We start from the raw sequence: 21029 nt of genomic DNA on the forward strand, positions 1-21029 counted from the left end.
TTTGGGATGACTCACGCAAGGAAATTGAGATCCATTAGGTTATTTAGATAATACTCTCCTTAGTAAATAGTTAGTTTCTCCTGCTCAGTGACTCTCACTATATATCACTAATAGCTACTTAACACAGTTTCAGGGGTGTGGTCAGCACTTCTGTAGCCAACCAGCTTCAAGGATGGTTTTGGCAGCCTTTTCAGACGAAGACTCAGGAAGACAAAAACAAAGGAGTCTACACAGGAGTCTTTGTGGGAGGCTAAGTGGGAATAGTATATTCTTGTCATTGCTCCTCTCCTTCTTTAGACATGTGCATTTTCTCTATTCCTGTTCATGTGTCATCTTGCAGATACTACAAGCCTCGTACTCTTTCAAAACTATACCATAATGTTTCCACCTTAATCTATCCCACCCGCTCCACCGGTGAGTTGACTGACCATTCACTGTATCTGCATGCACTGTATCTTGTAGGTCTGTCCACCGCAACGAAACCAGGCATGTGAAACTCTCAAACTAGACCAAGATTCTCTTACTCCATTGCATATTTCCCCTAAAAATGTTTTCAGAAACGTATATTGTTTACTGTTAACCTTTAAAATGAGAACATTTGTGACCTGGCCACCATGTTGAAAACAGTAGAGCCAAAACCAAGAACCGCCGACTGGCCAGAGCGAACTGGACTGTCTTGGGTTCCAACACGTCTTTCTGTTAGTTGGACGGAGTTGGTGGATCTCCATCATTAGTCCTGACTATCTACTCACTTAGATCGATTTTATTTCTTATCTTCATTATCCATTTTGAAAGTTAAAGTTTCTTCTAGTCAGATTAATTAGATATATGGCAAGTAAGTTTCCCGGCCCGGTCAGCTGTTTTCATAAAACACGTCATATCCGGGAGAAAACAGCAGCTCTGAGTAAGGCTGGAGTACAGCCGAAACTGTCAGCTAAGAAAAGATAAGAAGACATCCTTACCTTATTACAAATTTGTCTGACTAGAAGAAACTTTATCTACTCATTTACTAAATTGACAGAGTTCAATGGTGGGGTGCATTTAAAGGAAATGAAAGAAGCAAATATGATCAGCACCAGCTGCTAATGCACTGCTCTATAACGCTTGGTAATGAAATTCTACCATTCCGTATCATGACACAAAAATACCATGTTGCACAGGGGATGGTGCACTTGGCTGCTCTTTGAGCCTTTTCCTTTAATTAACCCTATTCATTTGCTGAGCAAAAGCAGTCACCATGTTATTAAAATCCAGGGATCCAGATCCGGTTTAATTGCATAATGCACCATTATCAGTGAGGTGACCAAGAAGTCAGTGAGCACTCTAATACTGAAGCTCTAAAGCTGTGTTCAGACCGGCTGTAGGCTGCTATTTAATTGCAAGAAACGGCAGAATCGCATTGCTTTATCATATTTGGACCATCGCTCCAATCGTGTCAACCGTGTGACTGAAGCATCAGAAAGCCAAACGAGACTGATGAGGCAGTAAGATAGCAGCCGCCATGAGCGAGACCGAGGCGGCTAGCTAGCTGCAGCTAAGCCATCTCACCCTGCAGCTATACCCAACTCTGCTGCTGTGCTAAATGGGAAGTTCTGCTAGTCATGGGTGGGGGAAAAAATCGATGTGGAAGTGGAAGTTTGGATGGATGTGGAAGTTTCTGAATCGATTCACAAATGTCAAAAATCGATTTTCTAAATTGCAGCTCCCGTGGAAGTACGTCTTCCCAACTTGGAAAAGGCGAAGCAAATTACTAGCTCTATTGCAACCTTTAAAGTCAAGGTTTTGTTTCCGTACTATAAAGTCCTGTCTCAAGGACATTTTACTGACACAGCAATCCAATCAATTGGATATTCTGACCAAGCTGTGAATTTACTGAGGTTTGCTCAATCCAATTTAAATTGACATCCATTGCCACAGAATGTAATGTCACCGTAACTGCATTTTATTACTGATGAGAGATCACTGTAGTAGTGACATCCATCTGAAGTATAGGAGGCGGGATCTGGAAGACAGGCAAATGGAAAGAGCCAAATAGAGAGAGATATTTGATGAAAACATGCTTAACTGAATCATTTTCTTTCAGCTAATATGTCTTTCAGTGTCCCTGCTCCCTTTCAGATCTGTTTTGGTTGAATCGATCTCCACTGTCTCTTCAATTCATTTAGAAGTGGATTTGTTGTGCTTTGGGTCATTAAGCACTGTCTGTCAATCAAATCCAATCATTCAGGCTGCATATCAGGAGAAAGAAGCAAAATCTGGCATATTTGTGGTAGTACATTTAGTTTGTGCAGTTGTCCAGGGGGCGATACTATTTTCTTACCTTTCACAGCAGCAGAAGATCACACATGTCACATTAAAATCCATCTTCTTAGGCCCCAAATAATGAGTTTGAGTTCTGATCAAAAGCCGAGTTAGCCAATCAGCATCTGGTGAGGGGTTACTGGCAGTTGAGGGAGAAGCAGGGGGTGATGATGACACGAGAGTTGATGGCTCGTTCAAAAATTGCTGCTCTTAATGAGGTTAGCTTAGATGCTGCAATAGCATCAGTTTAATCAGAACTGGAGAGTCTTTATTCATAGAGAAAAGAGAACGACACTTAAGGATTTTCTCTCTTCATCATTCATTCTATCACCTGCCAGGTATGTTTTGAGAGTGCCTGCCTTTACCCAAGTCCATTGACGCCTTCTCAGATGCATCTGTGTAACTAACCATTACAATGCCAACATGCCAATATCTTTTATCAGGTAACATTTACCATTGTTGTTACCATGCTATTCTGTATCACATCCTTTGCATAAACAACATCTAGAGAATCTTCATGTGTAAAAAATGTATCTTTAAGCTTCTTCTCCCTTTCATAGCTGAAGTCTATTCGATAGGTGAAACCAATAAAGGATCAAAGCTTTCATTTGATTCAGGACTAGAATTGACACATACACACAGCTAACTACCTAATATAATGTGTTATTATCATTTCAGCAGTTCTACTTGGGGAGTGAATTGAGTAGGGCTGCCCGATCTTAGACGATTAGTCGACTATTCGAGTTCTTTTGGTCTTAAGGCCTTTACACACACACTCCCTTCAGCAGTTTCCCCACTGGACTTGTACCCTGAACAGGCCTTGGTAGATGAGCTGGTGCAAATATTGAAACCTTTTACTGAACATATGTCGCAAAGTGCAAGTTTTTTTTTTAAAGAGAAAAAGAACAGAGACAAAAACAAAAAAAAAACCAACACGAATCCTGCCATCCCTCCCAACAACCCCTGTCAAACACGGTCACAATAAACCAAGCCAGCAACCAAACAACACATACCATAAGTAGATAGGTAAAGTAAAAAAAAAAAAACTAAAAGCAAAAATAAAGTTATTCAAGAAGGAGGAAAGAAAAAAAAGAAAAAAAAAAGGGGGGGGGGGGGGGGTATTTACTTCCATTATTACTAATAAGGGCAAGCAGTGGATCCCAGGTTTTGTTGAATGCTGTCAAAGATCCCCTCTGTGAAAACCTTAACTTCTCTAACCTTAGACATTGTAAAATTTCACGTTTGAGGGTTTGTGTGTAGATACATCCTAGGATGCGCTGGGACACATCATCAGTGATGTTATGACCTGAGATCGACGGGTGTTTCGGGTCTCTCAACATCAAACACTCTCCCTCAGGCGACCCCGGCTTGTGCCCCAGCAGCGTTAGCCCACTTTTCTGACCTTTTAATCCAGATCCACCTGGAGGCTCTCTCTGCAGCCTCTGTGGCGGACTTGACAGCTCTCCTCCTAGCAGCACCCGAGATGCCAAGAAGGCTGTAGGCCCTGCACAGAGAGCGTGCAGCGAAGCCCCGACATCCCACCTCTATTGGCTTGCAGTAGGCTTTCCAGCCTCTCCTCTCAATGAAGTTGATGTTACACATTCTGGGAAGTTGAGCTGCCTGCCCAAGTCAACTCGCAGCTCCCAGTCTGATGCAGAGGAGAGAAGGCCGGCTGATGGTGTTGGCTTTGAGCGTGGCTTTTCTCCAGCTTTCACAAATGGAATTGACTTCCGGCTGCTGGCCTGTTGTTAGCCACTGCACTGGAGATGGTCTCGGCCACTGCCTTCAGCACCTGGCCGTGTCTCCAGCTGTAACGACCTTCTCCAAGAGCTACAGGGCAGCTGCTCATGATGTGCCTCTTCCTGGACAGTGACCGCAAGTTGGAAATTCGCTCTTCCCCCAAACATGCAGGTTGGCTGGGCTTGGTAGCACGTCATAGACTGCTTGGACCAATTTGAAATATATCAGACCAAAATTCAGAAAGCTTCGGGCAAGTCCAGAACATGTGTGCGTAAACAGCCGGGGACTGCTAACATTGGTTACAAGATCACTGTGACTAGGGTATATCTAAGCCAATTTAGCGTTGGTGAAATGGGCTCTATGAAGCACTTTCCACTGTAATAGGATGGCCTGGCACAAATCGAGGATGAGTGGACTAGTTTTAGAATGTCCCTCCACTGGACCTCAGTAATGTCTACCCCCAAATCCTTTTCCCATGCACTTTTAGGCGATACAGTGGGGACTGGGCTCAGAAGAGCAATCTTATGATAAATGACAGATATCAGTCGTTTGTATTGTACGTTAAGAGCCATAAATTGGTCCATCTCAGCTTCAGGGGGGCGGTTCGGAAAATGTGGGAATTGCTTTTGGATAAAATGTCTCATTTGAAGGTACCGAAAGAAGACTATTAGGCAGGCTGTATTTGTCCGACATAAATGCAAAGGACGCAAAAAGTAACTAGTTACTATGGAAAGTAACTATTGCCCTACTTTTAAGTACATTTTTTAAATGCTCAAATGTGTCAAAGAATTTAGACCCCACCTTCAGCCCTCTTTAAAGGAACTTAAAATACTGTACATGAAATGGACACTTAATACAATAAATTATTAACAGAAACAGTGTACACAAATCTTAACTATTTTAATGTTGCTGTGGGACAAAGTGAGACTAGTCTCCAATCCAATTTCATGTATTATTGTAGATATTATAATTACTATGTTAATAAATTGCATCAATAAAAATAGCACAATAGATATTTTGGAACGTATAATAACATTATCATATTATATAATGACATTGAAACCGACCCAAAACGCTGTAGTACACATGGCAGGCCTGTATGTGGTGCTGAAACTCTGCCACAGAAATACACCAACATCGGAGAATTGTGTGTGCGCAACCAAGCATGCTTTTGATTTTGTGTCAACAACACTCGCCAACTCTGATTGGCTTACCATGAAGTTTTGTTTTACCTCAGCCAATTATCATCACTGCGGTTGCCTCACCAAGGAAGAACAGTTTTTGCTGTCGACTTAGAGATCTAGTTGGTCTGATGAAAATATTTAGGAAAATAAAAAAAATAATTGTAGTACCGCGGCCCTTTTTTTGGCAGTAACGGCGTCATAAGGATGGTTTTAACACCGTTATTCCCATCACTGGTAAAGGCCTTTAGTCGACTAAGAGCGTGATCACACTATCCTTTTGGCCGCGGCCAAAACCGGTTTTTCAGCTAAAGTCTAGTACCTTTAAGTAGTGTGAGCGCACTCGCTCCGCGCTCAACTGGGGCCAGCTGGGCCGCCACGGCCCACTTGAAAGAGGTGGGCTTTAGCGGAGCCGTTTGCACATGTACGAGCACGAGCGTGCGCACGTATACGAGCACGAGCACGAGCACGAGCACGAGCCCTACGGCAGTAGCGTTATGTCCGCCTGTTCGGACATGTAAATAGAAGGACGGACCATGCGCGGACATTTAACAACAACAACAATGGTGGTGAAAGGTTCACGTTGGTGTGGTGCGGAGGTGGAGTGTTTACTGCAGATTTGGTCGGATGAAAATATTCAAAAACAGTCGACAAGACGCACAAAAACTCTGAGGTCTGTGGAAAGATTTGTAAACAAAGCCACACACACGCGATCAATGCGTGTGACGTGTTACGGCGTGATGACATATGGACAGCAAGAAGCATTGGCCGAGGCCCTGGCAGTGTGAGTACAAACGGGGCTGGGGCGCGTTGGGGAGAGGGAGGGGGGACAAGTACCCTAAAGTCCGGGTCTCGGTCCGGGAGGACAGTGTGAGTCCGCCCTAAGGGCGCACTCACACTGTCCGCCCGTACCGTGCCCCGGGCTTTAGGTTACTTGTCCCCCCCTCCCTCTCCCCCTGCTGGCCAACCCGTTTGTACTCACACTGCCTGGGCCTTGCGCAAATACTTCTTGCCTGTCCATACGTCATCACGCCGTAACACGTCACCCGCATTGATTGACGTCATCGCGATGCGTCGCTTTGTTTATAAATCTTTCCATAGACCTCGTAGTTGTTGTGCGTCTTCTCCGACTGTTTTTGAATATTTTCATCCGACCAAATCTGCAGTAAACACTCCACCTCCGCATCACACCAACGTGAACCTTTCTCCGTCATTGTTTTAAATGTCTGCGCATGGTTCGTCCTTCTTTTATCTATGTCCGAAAAGGCGGACATAAAATGACGTCATCGCGATGCATCGCTTTGTTTACAAATCTTTCTAGAGTTATTGTGCGTCTTGTCCAACTGTTTTTAAATATTTCCATCCGACCAAATCTGCAGTAAACACTCCACCTCCGCATCACACCAACGTGAACCTTTCGCCACCATTGTTGTTGTTGTTAAATGTCGGGGCATGGTCCGTCTTTTTTCTTTTTCTATGTCCGAACAGATAACACATAAAATGACGTCAGACGCTCGTGCTTGTACATTTGCAAACACGCTTTACAAAAGCCCACCTCTCTCAAGCAGGCCGTGGATGGCCAGCTGGCCGCAGCTAGGCGCGGAGCGGTTGCACTCACACTGGTCAAACGAACAAGGCTTTACCCGAAAAACCTGTTTGGGCACGGTATGGAAGGACAGTGTGAGTGCGCCCTCAGATTTCTTTAGTCGAATAGTCATTTCTTATGCTTTTTTATGTTGAATGACTTATTTCTAAGAAATGTATGCGCACATCTCTGGTAAATACAATCTTTTAAGTGGTGCTTTTGCAATATTTATTGTAGCGAAACTCAGTTTTACAGATCCGTCCATAAAAACAACTAATTGATAGTCGACAAAATGGTACTGTTAGTGAGTGCTAGTCGAATATGACTTTCTTTAATTGAAGACAGCCCTAGAATTGACTCATTTCTATTCCCCTGCTGAGATGGCAACAGCTGAGATGAATGAACACAGACGCACAGCTTCTCAAAACAACAACCTATGATGAAATAGATGGCATCAACACACTGATGAATAGATGTTTTTTTCCCAGCTAAAGCTAACAACATTCTGTCAAACACGGTTTGGGACAAACAAAAGCTGATGATACAATGTACAGGCAATCTGTTGGATAATAAGGTTAGTAGTTACAATTTATAAAATGTGCTACCCTCAACCTCAAGAGAGTCACGCTAGTTCCATAAAAGACAACCCACACTACTTTGATGGATTACATTCATGACAGATGCATTTTCCTTTAATCAATACTCTGCGTTTTACAATGCAGAAGAGGTTTAGAAGAAGATCAGGCTGAAGGGCAGGGGAGGCCATCCATCTCTGAGGGGATTTACCACAGTCTGTCTGCAACCAGCAGCCTTTTATAATGTCACATGAGAAAATAATTTATCTCCAATTTCCCACCTATGCATTATATACAATAGGTCCTGGTTGTTCTGTATCTTGGTGACATAAGCAAGCTGTATCTTGGTGTACTGTGTGTCACTGATAAGAGGGCCACTGCAGGCAGCTACATTGAAAGACGAAACTAAGGTTACAGTGCCTATCGAAAGTCATGATACCCTTTTGAAAGAGTCACTTTTTCGTTTTACAGCCGGACACGATAATCTCATCTCATCTCATCTAATCTGCAAATATATTTTTACAACGTGATTTACACATTTTGAGTGAATTTTTTTTTTCTAAATTAATGAAATTCCTAAAAATTAAAAACTCCCCAGATGTAATACTTTGTGTAGGCACCTTTTGCTTTAATTAGATCCATCAGCTGTGCGCATGCGCAAAAAGTTGCATGCTGCCTGTTTCTACTCCAGCCTTTGTGTTCGCTTTTTTAAACTTTCTTAACATTTATTCTCTTTTGTTTGTTCTATTACTTCACCCTAACTTCTGTGAAGTTCAGCCCTCTACAATGAGGTTACTTTCGCTAGTTTTCGTGTTGTTTTTATCAATGTCGCTTCCACCGGGACACGCTGCCTTTGTTTACTCCGAAGAACAGCCGATCGCGCTATTGCCGGCCGGCATAGTGGCCAGACCTGCTTAATTCCACCCAAACTCTTGAGAAAAACACACCAGGGACGCAGAGGTGGGAAGAAACATCGGGGGGCTATAGAGCAGGGTCGAGACGGGACGGGCTTATGGAGAGGAGAAGATTTAAGCCGTGTCTCCCCTCTGTTGTTATAGGCAATGTACGGTCTCTGTACAACAAAATGGATGAACTGACGGCGCTAACATGGAGCCACGGGGAGTACCGTGAGTGCAGTCTGATGTGTTTCACGGTGACATGGCTGCACAGGGACATTACGGACCAGAACGTCTCCGTTGATGGCTTCTACACCATTCGGACTGACCGGGACTGCACAGAGAGCGGCCATTCAAGTAAACAGCAGGTGGTGTAATCCTGGTCATATTACAGTTAAAGAACAGCTCTGTAGACATGTCATCATCGTTGTTTTGTACATCCCTCCCTCTGCAAACCTGACATCTGCCTGCAGCATCATACAAACCACCATCTCCAGACTCAACACCCTAGCGCCCTCATCATCATTTACTTTAACCACTTCCAGTTCTGCCGACCTTCCAACAGTACGTGAGCTGTTCTCACAAAGAGGAGAGGACTCTGGACCGGATGTATGCTAACATTAAGGATGCATACATCTCCTCTTCTGTCCTCCTTCTGGGCAGGTCAGATCATAACTTGGTTCACCTCAAACCCTGTTATGCGCCTCTGGTGAAGAGGAAGCCTACAACCACAAGAACTGTGAGGAGGTGGTCTGAGGAGGTTTATGAGACACTGCAGGGCTGCTTTGAAGTGACTGAGTGGCCTGCACTTTGTTAGCCCCACAGGGAGGACATTGATGGACTCACTGAGTGCATCGCAAACTACATACATTTTTGTGTGAACTGCAATGTCCCAGCTCGGAAAATACCCTGTTACGCTAATAATAAACTTTGGATCAACAAGGAGATTAAGGCCATCCTGAATGAAAGAAGAAAGCATTCAGAGATGGCAACCGCAAAGAGATGAGGAGAGTGCAGGGGGTTCTCAGATTTAAAATCAGGGAGGCTAAAGACAATTATAGGAGTGAGCTGGAATATAAACTCCAACGTGACAACACAAGGGATGTGTGGAGTGGCATGAGGACCATCACCGGGTTCCAGAAGACTGGTAGCATGTGGTTGGAGGCAGGCCAACGAACTGAACGTATTTTTCAATAGGTTTGATACTGCGGCCCATCCCCCACATGACTCTGCTGCTGGCTGCCCCTCAACTATTGCCACTTTACCTCCCCATACTCCTCCTCCTTACAGACCCCTTACCTTCCCCTCACTTCACACCTACCAATTCCAACCCTCCCCCCTGCTCTACATTATGTCCTCCACAACCTGACGACCTCAGCCCTCCCCCAACGGACACCTCCACAGTGTCCTTCACGCCTGACCTGGTGAGAAGACAGCTGACAAGATTCCACTCTGGCAAAGCTGCAGGCCCCGATGGTGTATTTCCCAGGGTGATAAAGCCTGTGCCCCCCGGCTGTGTGGAGTACTGAGTCAAGTCTTCAGCCTGAGCCTGCACCTCCAGAGAGTCCTTGTGCTATGGAAGACGTCCTGCCTCATGCCTGTGCCAAAGACGCCGCGTCCCAGTGGCCCTCAGGACAAAAGACTGGTGGCCCTGACGTCCCACATCATGAAGACCAAGGAAAGACTCGTCCTCGAGCAGCTAAGGCCTATGGTCAGGCTCTTCACTGATCCACTACAGTTCGCCTACCAGCCCCGCCTGGGAGTTGAGGACTGCATCACCTACCTGCTGAACAGAGTCTACACTCATCTGGACAAGCCTGCGAGCACTGTGAGAGTCATGTTCTTTGACTTCTCCAGTGCATTCAACACCATCCGTCCGGCTCTACTGGGTGAGAAGATGGCTGCGATGCAGGTGGAGGCCCCCATCGTGTCCTGGATTGTGGATTACCTGATGGGCAGACCGCAGTATGTACGCCTACAGAACAGTGTGTCTGACAGGGTGGACAGCAACACTGGGGCCCCACAAGGGAATGTCCTCCCTCCCTTTCTCTTCACCCTCTTCACCTCAGAGTTCAACTATTGCCACTTTCAGAAGTTTTCTGATGACTCAGCAATAGTTGGCTGCATTGGAAAGGGGGATGAAAGTGAAGACACGACTGTTGTGGGCAACTTTGTCACTTGGAGTGAGGTGAATCATCCGCAGCTCCGCGGATGTGATGTGTCTTTTAAACTGTCTGTTTATGCTGATGACCTTATCGTGTTGGTCAATACACAAAGAGATATTGATGTTTTAACTGATACTGTGAATGATTTTGGTTTTATTTCTTCTGCAAAGGTGAACTGGGGGAAGAGCGAGGCTCTGATGGTTGGGGAGAAGCTGGGGGGTCGGCTCAGGCTGCCCGGGGGCCTACACTGGAAAAGAGGAGGACTCAAGTATCTTGGGGTCTTTCTGGGAGACGAGACCCATAAAAAGAAAAACTGGGAGAACGTTGTCATGAAGGTGAAGGGGCGCCTCAACAAGTGGAAATGGCTTTTACCAAAAATGTCATACAGAGGTCGCACCCTGATCCTGAACAACCTGGTCTCGTCTGCCCTGTGGCACCGGCTGTCCTGTGTCGATCCCCCAGTTTCTCTCCTGGCAGAGGTACAACGTGTTTTAGTTGATTTCTTTTGGGACAGGATGCACTGGGTCCCACAGAGTGTCCTCTTCCTTCCAAAAGAGGAGGGTGGCCAGGGCCTGGTCCATCTGGCCAGCAGAGGCGCTGCCTTCAGACTACAGTTCATACAAAGGTTACTGACTGGGCCAGAGGATACTCTGGGGAGACCTTTATCCCGGTGCATCCTGAGACATTTTAACAGCCTGGGTCTTGATTTTAATTTGTTTTTAATGAATGATGGAAAGGTCCTTTCACCATCTCTTCCTGGTTTTTATAAAAGTGTTTTTAGTGTTTGGAACCTGCTTAAAAAAGAGAGGCAGCAGCAGGGGGACTCCCTTCATTGGCTACTGCAGGAGCCCGTCCTGTATGGGGCGGTGCTGGACCACCCAAGCTGGGCAGGACCCTCCCTGACCAGGCTGCTGCAGACTGCAGGCGTCTCCACGTTGGGTCAGGTGGTGGAGCTAGCTGGGCCCCAGCTGGAGGACCCTACTGGGCTGGCTGTAAAGCTGGGCCTGAGATCCACCAGGGTAATACAAAAAGTTCTTGACCACTGGAGAAATAAACTGACCAGTCAAGACACCCTGCTTTTAAAAAATATCACACACAGATCCCCCCCCCCCCCCAGCATGGAGGACCCTTTTCCTGCCACCTTTCTGGCTTTGGACTTAAAAGACTGCTCTGGGCCTCTGTTGCAGGCAACACACCCGGTTTCCCTGGAGGGAGCACCGGGAAAAACTCTTTATAAACTATTGGTAAAGACACTTAACAGGAATAAACTGGATGGGCGAACAGACACTCCTTGGAGGACTTTTTTAGAGCTGGACCTGGGATCCAGGCCTCAGTGGAGGTCTCTCTATAAGCCTCCACTGTGCAAAAAACACGGAGACTTACAGTGGAGGCTGCTCCACGGCATCATAGGGGTAAATGCCTTTGTGTCCATGATAAATGATGCTGTGGAGGACAAATGCCTGTTCTGTGGCTTAAGAGAGACAATTTTCCACTGTTTTTATGAGTGTCACCGTCTGTCAGCACTGTTTCTGTTTTTACAAGTTGTTTTTACCAGTTTTAAAGAGAGTTTTAGTAAGCAGGTTTTTATTTGTGGTTTTAAATACACTCGCCAGCAAAAACACAAGAGCCAGCTTTTAAACTTTGTTTTAGGGCAGGCTAAGATGGCAGTGTATGTGACCAGGAAGAGAATGGTGGAGGAAAACCTGCAGGTGGAGTCGGTCCCTGTGTGTGTGAACATGATTAAGGCCAGACTGCTGGTGGATTTTAGTTTTTATAAAACCGCAGGGGACCTAGACTCTTTTAAAGATATATGGTGTTTCCAAAATGTGTTGTGTTCGGTCACAGCTGGAGAACTATTGTTTGCAGATTTCCTCATTTAAATGTTTTATTTATTTATTTATTTATTTATCAAGGTTGCATTTTAATTTTTTTACCTGTACATTGTTTACAGTTGAAAAATGAATGCCAAATAAAGTAGATTTTAAAAATCAAAAAAATCTCTCTCTCTCTCTCTCTCTCTCTCTCTCTCTCTCTCTCTCTCTCTCTCTCTCTCTCTCTCTCTCTCTCTCTCTCTCTCTCTCTCTCTCTCTCTCTCTCTCTCTCTCTCTCTCTCTCTCTCTCTCTCTCTCTCTCTCTCTCTCTCTCTCTCTCTCTCTCTCTCTCTCTCTCTCTCTCTCTCTCTCTCTCTCTCTCTCTCCACTACCGTTCAAACGTTTGGGGTCACTTAGAAATTTTAGCTGGTTAGAGAAGCTATAAAACTGACCTTCCTTTGGGCTAGTTGAGTATCTGGAGCATCACATTTGTGGGGACGATTAAACGCTCAAAATGGCCAGAAAAAGAGAACTTTCATGTGAAACTCGACAATCTATTCTTGTTCTTAGAAATGAAGGCTATTCCATGCGAGAAATTGCCAAGAAACTGAAGATTTCCTACAACGGTGTGTACTACTCCCTTCAGAGAACAGCACAAACAGGCTCTAACCAGAGTAGAAAGAGAAGTGGGAGGCCCCGCTGCACAACTTAGCAAGAAGATAAGTACATTAGAGTCTCTAGTATGAGAAATAGACGCCTCACATGTCCGCAACTGGCAGCTTCAGGGCAGAGTGGCAAAGAAAAAGCCATATCTGAGACTGGCCAATAAAAGAAAAAGATTAATATAATATTAATATAAGTTTGAGGTGTTTGGATCACACAGAAGAACATTTGTGAGATGCAGAACAACTGAAAAGATGCTGGAAGAGTGCCTGACGCCATCTGTCAAGCATGGTGGGGGTAACGTGATGGTCTGGGGTTGCTTTGGTGCTGGTAAGGTGGGAGATTTGTTCAGGGTTAAAGGGATTCTGAATAAGGAAGGCTATCACTCCATTTTGCAACGCCATGCCATACCCTGTGGACAGCGCTTAATGGGAGTCAATTTCATCCTACAACAGGACAATGACCCAAAGCACAGCTCCAAGTTGTGCAAGAAGTGCCCATCCAGCCAATCCAACTTGTGGGAGGGGCTTCTAGAAGCATGGGGTGAAATTTCTCCGGATTACCTCAACAAATTAACAGCTAGAATGCCCAAGGTCTGCAATGCTGTAATTGCTGCAAATGGAGGATTCTTTGACGAAAGCAAAGTTTGAAGGAAAAAAAATATTATTTCAAATAAAAATCATTATTTCTAACCATGTCAATGTCTTGACTATATTTTCTATTCATTTTACAACTCATGGTGGTAAATAAGTGTGACTTTTCATGGAAAACACAAAATTTTCTGGGTGACCCCAAACTTTTGAACGGTTAGTGTATATATATGTACACTGTTTTTACAAATATGTTATCTGTATAATATTGTTGTTGTTAAATATGTTGTTTGTATAGCTGGAGTTTGAAACAAGAACAATATCCCCCTGGGATTATTAAAGTATTTCTGATTCTCATTCTGAGTTTGATCAGTCTGTTTCGATATGTCTCTACCAGTTTTGTGCACCTAGATTGGGAAATATTTCCCCATTCTTCCAGCAGAACTGTTGGAGTTCAGTCAGATTCTGTGGTGAGCGGTGATGGACCACACTCTTCAAGTCCATCCACAGATGTTCTGTAGGATTCAGGTCAGGGCTCTGACTGGGCTACTCTAGAACATTCACCTTCCTGTCCTTTTGCCACTGCGTTGTTTTTGTGGCGTTGTGTTTTGAGTCGTTGTCATGCTGGAAGGTGAACCACCTGCCCATTTTCAAGTGTCTAACAGAGGGCTGCAGGTTTTCCTCAAGGATTTGGGTGTACTTGGCAGCATCCATTTTCCCTTCAGCCCTGACCAAGTGCCCAGTCCCTGCTGAAGAGAAACAAGCCCACAACAAAATGCTGCCACCACCACGCTTTACTGTAGGGATGCTGTGTTTTGGGTGGTGTGCTGTGTTTGGTTTCTGCCAAACAGCACTTGGAGTTCAGCCCAAAAAGTTCAGTATTGGTCTCATCTGACCATTTAACCTTTTGCCACATGGCATCAGAATCTTTAATATAATTTTTATGAGACTCACAAGAGGCTTCTTTCTTTTCACCCTGCCATACATGTAGAACTTGTCACATGCACAGATCGACCAACCTCTGCCATTAAGACTTGTTACTCCTCGGCCTCTTGGTAACTTCCCTGATCAATCTTTTCCTGGCTCGGTCATCTAGTTTGGAGGGGTGGCCCGAACTAGGCAAGGTCTTGGTGGAGCCATATGCCTTCCATATCTGGACAATGCTCTGAACGGTCCTCAGAGGAGGAGTTAAAGCCTTTGAAATCTTTTTATATCCTTCTCCTGAATTGTGCCTATCCACAACTTTATCCTGGAGTTCTTTTGAAAGCATCTTTCCAACCATGGTGAATTCTTTGTGTTACCATGCTCTACTAGGAGTGGAATCCTCAAGGAACAGCTGATTTTATTCTGATGTAAAATCAAAAACACCACAGTTGATGTCAGGTGGAGGCCAATTACCTTGGTGTGTGATCTGGAAGGTGATTGTTATACCTGAGAATGTTTATAATGGTTATTCTAAAGGGAGTATTCAGTTTGCCAACACTGCTATTCTAGTTTCTTATTTTTTATTAATTTTCAGAAACTTTGAAAAACAAATTCACTTGAATGTTGTAAGGCAAAATGTGTAAATCACGCTGGAAAAATAATTTCTTTATGTATTATCATTTCAGGCTGTAAAACAAAAAAAGAGACTATTTCAAAAGGGTATCATGACGTTCTATAGACACTGTAGAAAAAGACACATATGGAGAAGAATGAAAATGGAACACAAGGAAAGCAGACCCCATGTAAGGAGCAGGTATTAGTAGTGCTACACTAAATGAGATGAGACAGGTGTTAACTTTCTCCTGACTGTGGCACAGTGATAAAAGCACACAGGCACAGACACAGCAACGTTTATCTATCTATCATGTTGTATAATTCCACTATTTATCATTCAGGTGAATCTAGTAAGATAAATACATATTGAATCATTAAGTTAAACCTAAAGGAATAGGTCATGAAGGAGTGAGAGAAGAACAGCAGGCCAATGTGTGTGTGTAGGCTGTGCCTCACGGAGGATACTGAGAGAGAGGATGGTTCCACAGTGTATAACAATCCAGATTAAGATGAGATGATCCTGATTGAGACCAAAAGATGGTAGCATGTGATACATGTGAGAAGTAAAATGATTGGTAGATGGTGGAGGCTGATAGACAACAAGATAATTTCAGTCATTCTGTCTGATCAGACTTGGCTCACTGATTCATTTTGGATGTATTTTTCAAGACTTCCGGAATAAATCGCTTCACCTCAGAACTCTTCAGACTCCAGCCTTTTTCTTCAAAGTGCTTCTCATATCTTAAAAGTGTGATTTTAAAAAAAGTTTTCTTTAGTGTTTTTCTTGCTATCTAAACTAAGACAACAAAAGAGACAACAACGACACACACACTGACCGGTCTCTGAGGTCGTCCAGGCAGCGTTGGAGATGAACCTCCCCTGCAGTGACTAGAACATGTTCTCCTGTTTCCTGGATCAGAACCTCAGCACAGGGATCTGCCTGGTTCAACAGTCGCATCCCACGCACCAGCTTTGGCATCTCACCTAGCACACAGACACATGAGGTGGACCAGTTTATTGATTCGTCTGTATTAGTAGTTTATTGGTCATAACATCTGGAAAAATGGAACCAGTGTAACTCTAGTGCAATAGAAGGTGACTCGTCCTATTTAAATGATGCAAACACAATGACCATCACAGACTGGCAGGTCTTGGGCACACTGACAGCATTGGCGTTACTAAGTGCGTTTATATGAAGTTTAAAAAACCTGATTGTATTTTGGATTCAGGGCATACTTTGGCTTCTCAAACGCCATGTAAACACCATACCCCGGGTAAAATCAAAGTTTTCATACTCCAGTTTCTTAAACATCATTTAAACACCATACCCCGGTTAACAGACCTAGATTACTCCTTTAGTAACCGGGGTATTCCTGCATGTAAACATCTTACCCAGAGTAATATCAGGTTTCCGGTCCACGCATGTGCGGGGCTTAGAACTCCCCCTCCCCACTGGCTTTTGACCCGGAAATAGAATAAACCAGGAAGCAACCGCACCGAAAACAACGTGAAAAAAACAACAATAGAGCGTTACTTTTAGACCGAGGGAGGACTTAGCCATGGCAACTAACATTACTACCAAGAAGACCCGTTTCTGTCATAATTCTGTCCAAAAGTCATTTCTCCCCCCCCGTTTGTGATTTTGACAAAGGTGAACTGGAAAAAAAGCTGTATTCAGATCAGCTGTATGTTGGCAGAGCTTCACCTACTGTACCGGAGGAAGAGTTACTCTGTAATTTTCCTATTCAACCTCCTTTTCATGTGCACAAGGGGAATTTAAATAATCTGATTATTCCCTTAACCGGGGTAAGACCATTTGCATGTTACTAATGTGCATGTAAACGCACTGACTGATGTTAATATTGACTCAATCCCACATACACCGTCCTGCTGCCCCAAATACTCACTAGAGCCCCAAATAGGGTATTACTCCTCCGCTGAAAATCGACGCCAACAAATGCACTTTTTCTTCATGTTTGAGTAACATTTGCCAAGTGACCAGCTGTTTAAGGGAAAACACTAAAACTATATGTTTGTGATCGTTTTTTAAAATGTAATGTTTTCATTAGGATCCAATGTGACTGGGAGAGAATGCCATTGAAAGCATTGAGAAAGGGACTAACACAATGTTGGTTTTAGTTTATGTGATTTGTTGACTATAAGGAAAGATAAACAAAATAAAAAAAAAATAATAAAAAAAATCACAGGGTTCCTACACCTTTTCCAAAGTCAAATTCATGCACTTTTAAAGCATTTCCAGCGCCTTACAGCTGTGGTAAACTACATATTTGTGTACTTTACAACACTCAGTATTCAGTAAACTTATTATTGCACTTGTTCATAACATTACATTAGACATTATTGTCCTACAAACAACCAACATGATGTTTTGAGACAGCTTTCTACAGAGGGGTGACAAATGAAAGGGAAACTAACTCAACAAATAGATGGACAGAAATATAATCACCAACTATTTTGATCATCTGTTAACTGTCAAGTCATTTTTCATGCAAAAATGTCAGAAAAGGCTGTATTTAGTCCCTCAAATATGCAGATGTTCTTTTCTCTGTTATATCAAATATTCAATCCTATATAACATGAATTTCAAGCAGTTTCAGGCCCTTTATTCAAAATCCAAGTACTCTTCAAACCTTGAAAACACCACACTAAAATTTAGGGCTGCACCCAGATAATCGACCAAGCACTGGTTAACCAAAAAATCATTAGCATACGAAAAAAACAACAACATTAAACATAGTAACGTTAGACGAACATGACCTACCACCTTAAACATGTCAGTAACGTTAGACAAACATGACCTACCACCTTAAACATGTAAGTAACATTAGACGAACATTACCTTCCACCTTAACATGTAAGTAATGTTAGACGAACATGACCTACCACCTTAAACATGTAAGTAACATTAAAAGAACATGACCTACGACCTTAAACATGTTAGTAACATTAGACGAACATGACCTACCACCTTAAACATGTATGTAATGTTAGACGAACATGACCTACCACCTTAAACATGTAAGGAATGTTAGACGGTCACTAAATGACGATTGGTCGACCAAGAAAACCTTGGTTAGGGGCAGCCCTACTAAAATAAAAGTGTTTTCAAGGATTTCCACCACTTGTACGAACCCTGATATCAGCCTTATCATGTTATCAGTAACAGATGTGTTCACCCTGCTGAGACTTGTCTCGTATAAAGAAGCAGACGTGTCCTGTCATTGAGCTTAGTGAGCAAACTGCACTGTTTTTTTACAATGTGAATGGTTGTCTGTCTCTGTTCGTCTCTATGTGGCCTGTGTGTGTGTGGCGTCCTGTCCAGGGTGTACCCCGCCTCACGCCCGATGTCGGCTGGGATCGGCTCCAGCCCCCCCGCGACCCCGATAGGGACAAGCGGTTGAAGATGGATGGATAATATGGTGTTTACTATCTATAGATGTTTATGACTCAATACATTATTCTAAAAACAAAAATGCCCACAATCTTTGTGAATGTGAAAACTAGGTTTGTGTGTGCCTTTCAAGACCTACTTGGATGTTTGGGTTCTATGGCAACCCGTACGATGGGCGTGGCCTCAAAGTTGAGCGGGATAAAGGGCGGGCAGGCAGGGGAGGACGACAGGGTGGCTGACTTCAAGATGCACTCCTCAAGACCTCCGATACCTGACAGGAGGGGATAGGAGAAGAACATTAACAAAAAGTGAAAAAATTACAATGTTGGGAAGAAGTAAATGGCGATCAGCTGATGGGCAGATCTTGGTTTTGGCACAACTACTACACAAACTTTCTCATTTTACAGCTAAATAGTAACTAAAATATGTTTCTGAACACACTATGTGAGAAATAGGCAATACAGTAACAGAATCTTGACTGATATTTGATCAGTGCTGTCTAAAACCTTCTGTGGGTGTTACGGTCACTCAAAAAAGGAAAGTAACAAAATCAAAAATATAAGTACAAGATACAGACAGAACTTGCTAGAACATCGTGAGATTTACTTGGAAAGGGATGAGAGCCTTCAAGAAGAGAGGGACTGTGTCTTCGCAGACTCTTAACATCATCCGGTTCCACAATGGTCCACATCTCACATTTCAAGCTAAATGGGAATACTGTAGGCAGAGCACCGGACTGGTTTATTTACAGGTCTTAGTGCCATTCTACTCTTCTTTTCACAGCTCTGCACAAGAAGAGCAATGGAAGTGCATTCACTGGAGTTTAATTTTGTCACTGACATACAGGAAAATATATTTCAGTTAAGAGCATACTTTGATGTGACACAAGATGTGTCAGTGATATTATAGCCTGTGCCGAAAAAAACAGGAGGAACATGGAACAACAAAAAAAACTCAAACTTCCTTCACCTTTAAAGTTTAGGATAACAAACAATAGACTCTTCTCTTTATTAATGTTTGCAAATGAGCTAAGACATGAAACTAATTAGATACTGACTTGAGTTACAAAAGTAAAACTTGGCTAGGACTTGGAGTGTTCTGAGAGTTGACATGCAATTGTCTCGATTGACTTGAGACTGCTCTTGGACTTGTCACTAATGACTAGAGTTTAACATGTTTTAGTAATGTAATTTGCCAATTGATTATATACACAGGCCCCAATTTATTATTTTTTATTGAAAGTGTTTTTTGTTGCAAAACAGTTTTTGTCTGTGGTGCCGTTGAACTGTATTGTATTTTACAGAGAGGTGTGTCTGTTAGTTAGCCTGCTGATATAAATGGGGTGGACAGAATAATAAAAATACCTGTCAGTACAACAAAATACAGTTTAACAGCACCAAACCTACAGCCTTCAAAATGACCTCTCTAGAACAGTCTACAAAACAGACTTGCATTAATAACTTGAGATATGACCTGGAAATATCTCAAATTACTTCAGTCTTGTCTCTAATGACTCAAAAGGCAAGTGATCAAGTGAAGCTCTGATCATCCTCCAGCCTATTCCAGTAACACCTGTCAAGATCTGTTCATCAAATGAAAGTGATCAACTTGAGTACCAGCGATCTCTTCACAGTGTGCAGAGGATTTAGAATGGAGAAAAAACGTGGCCATGCTCCTGAGCACAACTGTTGTGGTCACTGTTGCTAGTACAAATGTACATCAGCATATAGCAGAAGGGGTTGAGGTAATGTAAATATTAATTAATTGAAGGGATCTGGAGTTGTGTTTGGTCAATTAAAAAAATTGGAGGGCAAGTTTACATATTCAATATATCAGGTCTCCCGCGGCTTATAAGTCATAAAGTGTGATCTTTACCTACTCCATATGTAAAATGTAAAAATAAATAAAATTTTATTGAATTAATTCTTCAAATTGTTACAACTAGGAACGCTGTAAATGTGTTCTTGAAATGCTTTATTTTCATATCACTGTAACAGTTCACCAGAACTCGATATTGTAAAAAATCAATGCCTGAGTTCCTCCGTTTTTGTGGCTTGGTTTTACGTTGTCAGTGCAGATAGACAAGTTCAATCACGGACCTACAGTGTTAAATGGGAAAAGAAAAGACACAATAAAACATCTGTTCTTTCACAATTTTCGCTATTTAAACTCAGATTACACATTGTGCTTTATGCACAGTCACAGTGTTTTCATCTTAAAAAAGGACATGCAGATGCCATGTTCTGAGCTGATGAGTGACTTGATCCTGTGTAATATCTTCATTTTCAAACAAAAACTCACAGCACATGAAAAACGGTAACTTTAAAAACCATATCCAGTTTTAATCAGGCTGTTCAAGACCAACGGCCAACTGAAGAATGCAGCACAAACAGCTTATAAATCCTACCAACATATGATCTAGTGCATTTATCCTCAAATTAGATCTGATCTAAGATCTGTCATTATGAAAATTAAATGTGTACTAAATATAGACTACTCAGCAAACACACGTATACAGTTGTATCTGGAAAAATACTATATTGTATAAAGAAAAACAGCTGAGCAAATGTA

The 21029-nt window shown here is 43.0% G+C and overlaps 1 protein-coding gene across 1 annotated transcript in view; it reads right to left on the bottom strand.

The window, feature by feature from the left end:
• efl1 (elongation factor like GTPase 1) overlaps positions 1–21029 on the bottom strand; it is a 146833-nt gene that overhangs the window by 33426 nt on the left and 92378 nt on the right. Inside the window, exons 15-16 of the mRNA XM_083913245.1 lie at positions 18598–18729; positions 15883–16030 (exon numbers count right to left, since the gene is read on the bottom strand). Coding sequence (XP_083769371.1) covers positions 15883–16030; positions 18598–18729 — 280 coding nt within the window. The remainder of the gene's footprint in view (positions 1–15882; positions 16031–18597; positions 18730–21029) is intronic.

This window comes from Echiichthys vipera, assembly GCF_963691815.1.
Source record: "Echiichthys vipera genome assembly, chromosome: 1".
Classification (NCBI taxonomy): Eukaryota; Metazoa; Chordata; class Actinopteri; order Perciformes; family Trachinidae; genus Echiichthys; species Echiichthys vipera.